Source organism: Lithobates pipiens, unplaced genomic scaffold (genome assembly GCF_037356315.1).
Source record: "Lithobates pipiens isolate NorthernLeopardFrog02 unplaced genomic scaffold, aLitPip1_a1.2 Scaffold_19, whole genome shotgun sequence".
Classification (NCBI taxonomy): domain Eukaryota; kingdom Metazoa; phylum Chordata; class Amphibia; order Anura; family Ranidae; genus Lithobates; species Lithobates pipiens.
Genome location: NW_027507764.1, coordinates 24,101,390 through 24,114,107, shown reverse-complemented (window position 1 = coordinate 24,114,107; position 12,718 = coordinate 24,101,390). Strand labels below are relative to the sequence as shown.

The window sequence follows — 12,718 nt, the reverse complement described above, 5'->3', positions numbered from 1 at the left end:
TTATAATAGGAATGGTGCATGACAGGTCCTCTTTAAGCAGGAGGCGGGACGTCCCCTCCCATTGTCAGTAAGAATATTCAAGCGGCTAATTAGCCACCATGATTGTACTGGTGGAAGCTCTTTCCATGCCTACTATTTTCTTTTTTTTCTGAATTGTACACAGACAATCACACAAAGCAACTTCACATGCAAACTCTACATGACATGAGTAAGTGCTGGAACAACGTTATATCATACCTGGCCAGCCAATAGAGAGAGCTTAAGCCTCTGGACCCAGAAAAGCAAAAGAAGGTGCCAATGGAACAACTAGGTAGAAAATGGGCATTGTGTGAGGTAAGTCCACCATAATGGGCTAATATGATGCGCATACTTTCCCATTATGGACTGGAGACCCTTATATTTAGTTCCACTTTCAGCTGGGCATTTTCAAATCAAAATCTTTTAAAAAGACTCGGTGTCTACAATTCATTATCAATCTTTTCATCAAACATTCACAATGCTCTGCATTCAAAGTGATGCATATCTTTAAATTCTTATGTCTTAAACATACTTCTTAGGAAATCTGTGATCACCCTTCTAAAGTATAATTTCAGAAAGCCAGGAAATCTTGTTCAAAGGCCTCTACTGAATTTGCTTTACTATAATAAAATCACCATGGAAAGATGTTCATGAAGATGGCACAGCATTAACCTATCAGAATTATGAATTTTAATATTGTACTGTTCTGAATAAAGATCCATTAATTCTTATTATAGACTTCTTATATCTAGAGCAAGTGATGGGCTATATAATGAGATAAAAAAAAAGATATGGACTATGGAGGCCCCTTCCTATCCTGAGATTATCATGCATATTTGGCATTCCCTGAGGATCACAGTTGGACCCCACCAGTCCCAACAATGAAGTCCCAACAATGGAGGTTGGCTTCCATAAGCAAGGTCATTGTGATGGAAACAGTATCAACAGTCACACCTCACCCAGGCATTCTACCTCCTCTTTAACATATCAATTCACAAGCCCATCGCCAATGAGTTCAGTTATGTCCTGGGTGTGAAAGTTCCCTCTGTATTCTGTAGATAGTTGTCAAATATTTTTAGCAAAACTAAAAGTACATTTTAAGTGAATAACACAATCTCAGTTGTATTTGTTATAAACCAGTGACCAGTTAAACATTTGGATAATTATATTTTCACTAAATTTTAGATTTTTAGGTTCTCCTTTTAGTGGTCATCTCCATGCAGTAGACATTTCTGATGCACAACAGATGACATAAAGGGGAAGCTACATAGCAAGTGTATTGCTTTTATACATTCTATTCAGCCTGATAAAGCTTTATTGAGATGAGGGGAAGTAAAACAAAAAATGTTTCCCTTTTTTGTAAACATAAACATTATTTTTTCTACTTGAAGCAAAGCTCAACACCTTTGTTGAAAATAAATGCTAGCAGGTAGATTTTAATGGCAGAAGAGACACCATATGGCTCTTGTGTCATGGAAGCTCTTTTCATGTCTACTAGATTTATTTTCTGAATTGTACATTGACTGTCATACAGAACAACTCAACGTGTGATCTCTGCATAGCAGGAATAGGTGCCAAAACAAAGTTACATCAAACCTGGCTGCCAAATAAATAAAGCTAAAGTCTCTGGACCCAAAAGACTGGAAGAAGGTGGCAATAGAGTGACTAGGTGAAGCATGGACATATTTTAGCTATAATGCGCAAAAATAACGAACGTGCTCACGTGATGTGTTACATTATAGCAAGAGCCCTGTGGTCCCTTATGTTTAGCTTTATTTTAAACTGATCACATATAATGTATGTTTCCCCTATATAAATCAAATTTTTTGGATTGTCCAAACCATCCTTTCTCAAACTCTTCAAAATGGAGGAACCACTGCAATTACTTTTCAAATCTCAGAGATCCCCTTCTAATGACTATTATATCCAAAGCTCTGTGTACATTAGTGTGATGGTCAGTGGAAAGAATGTTTCCTAAATTTGTGGTCAGTCAGAAGAATCTTCCTTACAGATATCTAGATAGATCAATGGTGTTGGTTGCTACTTATAGACAAGGTAGAAATTACTTTTTGGTCAAGGAACCCTTAGCAACCTCTGGAGGAACCTTATAGATACATGGAACCCTGGACGTGAAAAGCTGATCTAGACTAGTTCTCTAATCACGGGAACTGAATTTCCAGCAGTTAAAGAAATTAATAGTTTTTGCCAATCAGTCTATTCTGTAGTGAAACTATGATTTAAGGCCTCCTTAATGCCATGGCAAACTCTACTGTTGTGTTAATGGTTAGAATAGTTATGTATAAACCACCTTCTTTTTTTTTTTTTATGGGTATTCAGAAGCAGCAGCATTTTTAAAAGGTTGTCGCTTCTGAAAGCGATAGCTACTGATTTTTGTTATCCTTGTCTCAATACTTAATTTGTAATTCACCCAGAATATTATGTCGGCATGATATTTTCTATTACCTGATATACACATGATTGTTTTCGGTCAATGACTCACCAAAGTAATGAAGACATGATCAGGGTGTTTTGATTATAAATCTTTAGAAAAAAGCCCAGACATGGCAGCTCCAATAGTCCAATCCTGACAGGTCCTTTTAATCTTCATAAAGATATTTTTATATGAATTTCATGTTATAGTAATTTTCTTTTTTTCAATAAAGTCCCCTTTTAACTAAACCCTTTGGTGTTCAATATTAAGAAATAAAACATAATGGTATAAAATAACCCACAAGAACCTACAGCCAATGTTACATTTTTTTTCTCAATAATTATCTGGTTAGTACTCCATCATGTATTAGTTACTCAAACTAGAATTAGAGTTAAAACAAATATATATATATATATATATATATAACCAAAAATTGCCATTTTCTAGTTAATATGGGGGCAAGTTTAAATTTAAAACTCAGTAAAGTTTTAAAAAAAATGTGGGTTTCAGAGTGTTTAATCTCATCACCTGTTCTGTAGAAAACCTGTTTATATGCAAATTGACAAGAACAATGTGGGGCTATTTACACAACATTTCCATTAGAAGTCAGCCAATGGAACACTTCATTCTCTGCCTTCCCCGCCCATCTCCCTTGTATAAAGTGGAACTTTCCCTCCTCTGATCAGTGATTCTACTTCCAGAGATCCCGGTATACTCATCTATTACAGCCTAGCTGGAGATTTGGTCCGGTGTTGAACTGCAGAGGAACAGGAATATTCAGGAAAACTAATCTGACTTCATCACCGCTGAAAACTCACCACATTAAGGTAAGGAACTTTAATCGAACCAATCATTAGATCTTTATTATTTAATGAACATTTTGATAGTAATTCTCCAGAGATGTATGAGGTGTATGTAATAAATATATAAAAATGTATATATGAATAACTGAGAAATTGGGTAATGGGTTGAGGTTCAGGACAGGATAACATGTAATACAATGTATACAGAAGACAGGATAGACATTGGAGGCTTGCCATGATCACCCTGATGAAAAAGGTTTTAGTAATACGGGATGTGTAAAAAAAAATTGAGGCTGTAATTTGTGTGATGTAATACAAAGGGAAATAGATGAGTTTTGGTGGCCAAGTCATGTATAATTTATCTAAGGCTCTTCTTACAAGTATATTCCAATCTGTACAAAAAATACCTTGAAAATGATTAAGGGTGGCTGAAAAGGGATGTGGAAATTGAGTGTTTGGTTATCGTGGGTCATTCTAGGACTTTGACATTTTGGGGAGAATGATTTAAGGAAGTTTCAGTAATATCTTCTGATGGCCTTTAGCATGGTCTCTGCTGTCTATTGATTACAAACGGTGCAGAAACCAATTCCATATTTTACATGATAGTTCTGATTAAAATTACGCTTCTTATCTGGCTAAGCTCGGTGTTCATCCTCCCGACTTTATGTAATGAAACTGAAACTCGGCATAGCTGGTTGGCAACAAGAAAGCAGAATATCTTTTGTAGGTCATCCTTATGGAATGTTTAGTCTTTTAATGACGGGATCTGCCAGAAATATGAGGGTCACCAAGCTGCTTCTGGCAGCAGATACATCAGGTTTGTTACGTTCCTTTCCTGAAGGACACTTCAAGATAAAATGAGTCTTTTGACCCAGTTCTAGAGAGCCCCTTCCCCCACTCTCACACGCGCGCGCGCAAACTGGAAACTATTGGAAACTATTGGATATATCCTGCTATTTGTGTATTATATGTCTTGGGGATTCCTTTTGTTTTTGGTACTTGCTCAATGTCCTTTAGCTGTACTAAATATATTTTGGTTGTGTTCAATCTCCATATTTAATGTCCACCCTGTACATGTAGATATGGGGGTCTATTAGGCATTTTGTTTTTATAGGTTTATAACAGCAGGTAACAGTATTTATATTTGGCACATTTCTAAAGTTTCTTTTCAAATGTACTTTTTTTGCTTATTAATGTAACAAGTTTTAATGTTTTGCTCCGCAGGAAACTATGGCCTCTGTTGACCATAATGTGGAAGGTCTTTTGGATAGAATGGTCTCCTTCTATGCACAAGGACTACAGCAGATCGACTTTGAAAAGTACTTCCTCATTGAGGAGGAGCTTGGAAAAGGCGGATATGGAAATGTATTCTTGGTGAAGGACGAGCAAACAGGTTAGTGAATCTAGCTGCTATTTCAGTATCCTCTATGTATAGGGATGCAAATTCAATCTGCAAGATACAGGCTTTTTCCAAGAGGTCACTAGTTGTAGACTTCGTCTAAAATAAAAGGGACAGTAAAGTATAATCACTGTGCAAAGCTTGTAATAAAGAATAGCAGGTAGAGCAAATATGGCCCATTACGTGAATTTATTACATCGTTATGAATAGAATTTTTTGCAAATATTCATGTTGGAAAAAATGATTTAGAGACCTGATTATTGGGCTGTTTCTTGGGAGGAGTTATGCAAATATCAAAATGTATTGATGGGTACATATCTGTCTGGAAGAGTGGGCTTTCCTAGATGAACTATATTTGTATGTAGAACACCATAGATTATGATCACATGTGATGTGGAGTCCAATGAATAAAATGAAGGGGTTAGGAACAGTCAGGCTGGAGATGATATGATGTTGGATGTTCTCTAGTCAAGAATTGAGGTGGGCTCTATCTGGAGAGGTTCCTGTACAGCTGAGTGCTGGTAAAGCTGTAGTTTAGCTTCCAGTAAAGCATAATACAGTCTCAATCTGGCAGGAGCAGATCTTCTTAAAATATTAAATATTTTAAAATTAAACATATAGAAATTACCAATTGAACATTTCTAGTTCTTGATCCAAGTTATTTCATTTTTTCACAGGTCAAAGAATGGCAATGAAGGTTATGGATAAGGACAAAATCAGTCAGCGGTCTTTCCTCCATGAATTCAGTATTTCATTCTTACTGTCTTCTCATCAAAATATCATCGGATGTTTTGGCTTCTTCTTCTCCACCATTGACTACTTTGTCTTTGCCCAGGAACTGGCACCTGTTGGAGATCTGTTCTCCATGATCTTTCCACATGTAAGTACATTAAGTTGTAGGAATTGACAATTCTTTATTAAATCATTAAAAAAAGGTTAAAACAAATAATTTGAGATTCCCATCACTTTTTTCTAAATGTCTTGGTGACCACTGTAATTAAGACAAAGCAAATTTCCCTGGGGGTGACACGTTCAACTATAAAATCCATCCCTAGCTTAAAATAAATAAATAAAAAACTGTATGGCCATACAAGTATGCTTTTACCTGACTCTTTATCCTTATATTCTCCCCTACTGTATTTAACATCTATTATGTTTTTGAACTTTTTCTAGGTGGGAATTCCAGAAGACGCAGCAAAGAGGTGTGCTGTGCAGATGTCCAGTGCTCTGGAATTCATATCTGAGAAAGGTCTTGTACACATGGACTTCAAGCCAGGAAATGTTCTGGTGTTTGACCAGGACTGCCATTGTGTTAAGATCACAGACTTTGGACTCACTAAGGTAACAGGGACAGTTATTAGAGCAAGATGTGGAAGCAAATCGTACATGGCCCCAGAGATGTTTAACCTGGCTATTTCAGATGGACTGGCTGTAGATGGCGGCCTTGATGTGTGGGCGTTTGGTGTCGTCATTTACTGCCTAATCACAGGAGAGTTCCCATGGCGGGTGGCCATGCTTGAAGATGAAGCATATAAACAGTATGTTGACTGGCAAAATGATTTCCAGGAGGTTAATCCTCCAGAAGCATGGGAAAAGGTTCCTGCTGGGATACAAAGAATGTTTATTGCTCTTTGGGCAATTGACCACACCAAAAGAAGTAAAACTTCGGAAGTCTTGAAATACCTAAGTGAAAGCTGGAAAGAAGAAACTCCAGAGTCAACTTTAATACAAGAGGAAGATGATTCCATTGAAAGGATTTCTTCAGTCCAGTCCGAGGTAACATTGGCTTCCCACGTGAACACATCACAGAGCACGGTCTCCATCTCATCAAGTATCGGCACCTTGTCTTACCTTCTGACCACAGACCCTTCTAGATCTCAGTCTGAGATGATTCCAGAGCCACAGAAGGACAACATGTCAGAGGCACCGATTTATGTTTGATGAGGAATATCGGTGATGGCTCGTCTGAAACATCATCACATATGTTCAACTTTTCTCAGGTATGTGAATTTCTTGGGGAAATAATTTGATCATAACATTCTATATGTATGTTGTAGTCCACTCCAACTTTTATAGGGCCATGTCACACTAGCAGTTCTTCATCTTGATTTCTTATCTATATCCACCACTAATATTCCTGTGCATAAAGCATATATCAAGATTACTTTTTTTGGGGGGGGAATAAATCCCTCTGTACTACTCAGTTCTCACTCTTTTGCTGTACAGATCTCCAATGAAATGTACTATCCCACTACCAATAATGCTGTGGTGGAGTCAATCTTTCATCCAGCGATTAAACTATTTCAAACATGGGACTGGCACATTTTATGTGTACATACTTTGTGTTATGTGTCCTTCCCTTTCATCTCAGAAAGTTGGGATGTATGCCAATGGCACATATAACTTTTGTTAGCCATTCTCAGAGTGGTGGGGCCCGGCCTTGCAGTTATGATTATTAAAGCAAAACTAAAATGAAGTAGGTTGATATGAAAGGTCTTCAAGCTTACAATGGTAATAGCAGGACCCTTGTTGGGTATTTTCTTATCATTTTGTGATTAATTATTTTAACATAGCCAAGAAAAATGTTTACATATTTGGTGCAGTAATTCATAAGAACTTGAGTTCGGTTTGTATAAATCAAAAGAGTAGAACCAGTAAAGGAGGGTTTCTTTTTGGATGATTTAGGTCTCTATTCCTTTGTTTATTGTCTTATTAACTAAGATGAGCTATTCTAAAGCTGTTTTCTAATTTACACAAAACACCTATGTAGTCAGTGTCTGTAACCTTATAAATGTTTAGCATTTCATATATCATTATTTACTGCAGGATATTCAGTCAATCTATAAGGAAGAAATCTTTTAGAACTGACCATGTGAGGTTTTTTTATTATTAATTCTATATTCATGTTTGCTGTTGACAGATAATTTTCTTTATTTTACTCCAACAATATATTTTAGATAAGAAGTCTGGACTATTTCCAGGGGTTGAACAAGACCCCTGCCTGGTACATGGGGGAATGTAACTTGTACATAAGTAGTTACTCCTCCTGTGCACTGGGTGGGGCTCTTGGATTTTCGCCATGCAGAAAAATACCCGCTGATCCTGCCAGAAATCCAGTGAGCTCCCAAATTCCTGTTTGAACTGACAACACTGGAGGGGTTATGCAATTAGGAAAATGTCTTGATGGGTGGATGTCAGTCTGGAGGAGTGGGTGTAATTATTATTATTATTTTTTTTTTTTTTAAGTACATTGAGAAGGTATTGTGTTTCTTTTCTCCCTTTTCTCTTTCCTTTAGAGCCCTTTCACACTGACAGCGCGGGCTCATTAGTGGTAAAGTGGCGCTTTACCATAGTTTTAGAGGAGCTTTTCGGTCACTAGCGGGGAGCTTTTAATCCCTGCTAGTGGCCGAATAAATGTTTAAAAGCATTGCAGCGGCACTGCCCATGGATTTCAATGGGCAGGGGCACTTTAGGAGTGGTGTATACGCTGCTCCAAAAGTGCCCCAAAGATGCTGCATGCAGGACTTTTTTACCGTCCTGCCAGCGCAGCGCCCCATTGTGAAAGTACTCGGGCTTTCACACTGGGACTGCAGATGAGGCATTTTTACAGGTGCTTTACATTCCATTTATTGCAGAACTGGGCACTGCCCTTAGGGACATATAGCAAAGAAAAAAAATCAAAAAATTGAATTTGGTTGGGAAGAGCTTTAGTAAAAGCTTATTTAAACATTAAAAATGCAAACAAACCCCCATTAAACATCATGTCTGGGGGTGACCTGACCCTGCTTATGAAGTGGTGTATCTGTACAATGTATGCAACCTACTACAGGAACACCGACATTTACACAAAGAAAGCTCATTTTAATTGCAGCAAAATGATCGCTCCCAGCAGCTTTGTTCTGTTTTCAACCACGTTGTACCCGGGCCAATTCTAACACTTCTCCTACATTTAAAAATCCAAATTTTTTGTTGCTACAAAATTACTCAAGATCCCCAAACTATAATAATAATAATAATAATAATATTATTTATATATATATATATATATATATATATAATTTTTTTTTTTTTTTTTTTTAGCAGAGACCCTAGAGAATAAAATGGCAGTTGTTGCAACTTTGTATGTCACACTGTGTTTGTGCTTCAATTTTTCAACCCATTTTTTTGGGGGAAAAAAGACAATTTTATGAATAAAAAAAGCTAAAGTTAGGTTTAGGAGAGAACTAGATACCTAACATGTCAACATTTAAGATTGTGCACACTCCTGGAATGGCACCAAACTGCGTTACTTAAAAATCTCCATCAGTTACGCTTTAATATATTTTAGAGCTTACCAGTCTAGGGTTCCAGAGAAGGTCTAGAGCTAGAAATATTTCTCTCATTCTAATGTTTGTGGCGATATCTCAGATGTGAGGTTTGAATGTAGTTTACATTTATGGGTGCAACCTATGTATTTGTTTGCTTCTGTGTGCGAGCATGCAGGGATGGGGGGGGGTGTTTTTCTTTTTGTTTTTATTTTTACACTTTCCCTTTAATTTTTGATCACTTTTATTTTTATTACAAGGATAGTAAACATCCTTTGTAAGGAATAGTGCATGACTGGTCCTCTTTATGGAGAGATCTGGGGTCTATGGCGGGGGGGGGGGGAGATCTCCAGGCTTTTATAACAAAAAAGGAAGTGTTTATATCTGCCAGCACCGGAAGTGACATCATGACATCGTTTCGGGGACCTGAGAGTCATAGAGATGACCCGGGCACCATGTGGTCCTCGGTCAGCTCTATGGTAAACTTCCGCCGCTGGCCGGTTCATTCTCTGGTTCGTCGATCACACAGGCGAGACGGAGAAGCTGCTATGGGTGTTTCTATTGTGCAGGGAATCACCTGCTGAAAAGAATATCTGGATGAGGCCTGCAGCTACACCCATCATTCAGATATCGCCACTTCAAGTCCCCAAGTCATATGATGCAAACCCAGGTGAAGTAATTAAACAACTGGGGATTCCAGTCATCTATAACAGACCCTATGAGGATTGAGATGTTAATTGGGAGCCCCACAAAAACACGTAGGGTCTCCCCCATTCATAGCAGACCCTTTAGATCCGGTCTCTATGATATACAGAAAGTGCTGAAGCGGCGCTGTCATCTACTAAGGAAAACTGTTGCTCGAACCAGCAAATAATATGTCATTGACCTCTTCATTGTGTTAAAAAAGCATAATGATAATGTGAAGGGCATTTAAATGGAGAGCTCTCCGGTCGGACGTTGTTTGTATCGAAGAATCTCACTTTGCTAAGGATAACCCACCCACATTTAAACACCATAAATTTGCACAGATATTCACCTCTAGCAACACCAAAAAAAAAAGGCGTTATTACAGCTATAAAAGATATCGTCTATTTTCAACAAATTTATATCAAAACAGATGCCCAAGGAAAATTCATAATTTTGGTAGCCTCATTACAATGCAATATACACAATTTTCAATATCTACGCCCCCAACAAAATCCCTCACCACTTTATTCAGAAAGGTGATTAAGAAAAAAAAAAATACAGAAGGGGCATCTCATTGTTTGTGGTGACTTTAAAGTGTTTGTAAACCCTTACAAACCACTTTGACCTACAGGTAAGCCTAGATTAAAGAGGAAGTAAAGGCAACTTTTTTTTTTTTTTTAAAAGCACACCCTGTAAGGCAAAGGCATTATGAATAACTTACCTGAGAACGAAGGGTCCACCATCTTCCTCTTTGCCGCTACCATGTATCCCGGAGCGACTTCCGGTTCTCGCTGCTCCCGCGTCGCGATTCACTGGAGCCGCGATGATGTCACTCTCGCGCATGCGCACGGAGTGGCATATCGCCGCGATCTGCGGCCTGCCCAGTGCGCCCGCGCACCGCTGTCTACGGCACATGCACCGTAGACAGGGATGGCTGTCTTTGGGTAAATATCTAGACCGTATAGGTTTAGGAGATATTTCTTGGACCTACAGGTTTAATCTAGGCTTACCTGTAGGTCAAAGTTGGTTGTAAGGGTTTACAACCATTTAAAGGCTTACCTGTAGGTCCAAGAAATATCTCCTAAACCTATACGGTTTGATAGGACATGATAGTTGCATATCAATCTGTTTGAATTGAGAGTGAACAGGCTGTGCCTCTCCATATGGTCGATGAGACTGCAAGGGCGTCCGATCAGAATCCAGCCGGACAACACCACGGCTGTGGCATATGTCAATCACCAAGGGGGATCAAGAAGCTCGGCCGCTGGGCATGTACTGGGGGTCAAAGGTCTTACTGTACATACTTTTCAACATAAGTTTTCTTGCAAAGAGATTGAGATCCCTCACCAAGTCGAATTTGTTAAGATTTTCATTGGGACAGAAGCCCAATCCCTTCATGAGAACATCTGTTTCGAATTCCGTTAAATTATGTGAAGATAAGTTTACCATATTCATATGTGTATTGGAAGACAGTGATCCAATGCCACCTATGTAGTTGTCGGTATGTGAGATATTTTGGTCGTATTTGAGGCTGGGCGATTTGGAAAAAGGAGAAAGATAGGTGGAACAGGTGTAGATGCAGTATCCCTCCGATCTAAGGGATGTCTCTAATTTGTACGGTCATGGACATCTTGTTTTCTTTTATTTTTTGTATCCTGAGTTGCAATTATTTATTTTGTTTACGTCATCGGCCGGCTCTCTGCATGGTCAAATCTGGTGCTTCAGATGTACATGTGAGTATATTTTCAATGCAAGAATGGCTCCTCTTCCCCCACCCCCTTTTTTTTCTTCCGCATTGGTAATGTGTATACATGTATCTATTTCTTATATTTTAGAATGCTCTTTCAAAAACAAATGTGCATAACAAATTATCCCTGAAGAAGGAGTACAATAAGACCCCGTAACGCGTAGGCTACATCGAATGCACATCATTTATCTATCTGTTTCATATATGTATTTTTGAATTCATTTCTTTACTACGATTCAGTTCGAGAACAATATGCCTTCAGAAAGATAATATGTAAATACTGTTTAAAAAAGATATGAATGTATGAAGGAAACAACACTTTATGTTTTAAATATTTATTTTTTTGATACATTGTTAAAATAAAAATACTTTATATTTTTTTTACAATTATTTGTAAGTCTAACAGTTCATGCCTATAAAGCCCCACCCTCTTGAAAACTTTGGATAATCGCCAACTTTGGAATGTTGGCTATATATATAGTGGAATATATCAAATACCTCCAGTTTTTAGATTTTTGTCAACAATTCTAATGGAAACTGTGTATGCATGCCTACAATGCAATGTCACCATGTAGACTTTGAAACACAATTAAATTTGTTTAATTGCTAATAGATATGTCCTTCAGTTTAACTTTTTGTTACGTTATTTAGAATTTTAGTAACAAAAATAAAATTTGATAAAATATGAACTTTTTTTTCTTTTTAAGTGTCTATTTATAAAGGATTTGTTAAGTTTATTTGCCGGACGTTCATTTGTCTGTATTATATGGCATTCATTTTCAGAGGATTCACGCTCTTGGAAAATTTACCACATGAGCGAAACTTTTTGTGCAAACCAATCAATATACACTTAAAAAAAAAAAAAAAAAATATATATATATATATATATATATATATATATATATATATATATATATATATATAATATATAGAAAAATACATATTGGCCTAAACTAATGAATACATTTACTTGTTGCTATAATACATATCCCAAAAAAAAATATTTTTTTTTTTCCAAAATTGTTGCTAATTTTTTTGTTCATAGCACAAAAAATAAAAACTGCAGAGGTGATCAAATACCACCAAAAGAAAGCTCTATTTGTGGGGAAAAAAGGGACATAAATGTTATTTGGGTACAGTGTCGCACGCGCGCAATTGTCAGTTAAAGTAACCCAGTGCCGTATTGCAAACAATGGCCTGGTCATTAAAGGTGGTAAAACCTTCCGGGGCTGAAGTGGTTAAAATGATTTTAAACCCAAAAACAAAAGTGTAAAAAAAAATTAATTATACCAATCTTTCTAATGTGGTGGCTGCGTTAGTCATGTTTAA

The 12,718-nt window shown here is 37.3% G+C and overlaps 1 protein-coding gene across 1 annotated transcript; it reads left to right on the top strand.

Annotated features, from left to right (window-relative positions):
* The first annotated feature begins 297 nt into the window (after window positions 1-297).
* Window positions 298-6,592, top strand: LOC143997951 (serine/threonine-protein kinase SBK1-like). The gene is made up of 4 exons (XM_077493766.1): window positions 298-333; window positions 4,477-4,645; window positions 5,329-5,531; window positions 5,825-6,592. Exons 1-4 carry the CDS (start codon window positions 298-300, stop codon window positions 6,590-6,592), a joined length of 1,176 nt encoding a protein of 391 aa, XP_077349892.1.
* Window positions 6,593-12,718: the final 6,126 nt, after the last annotated feature.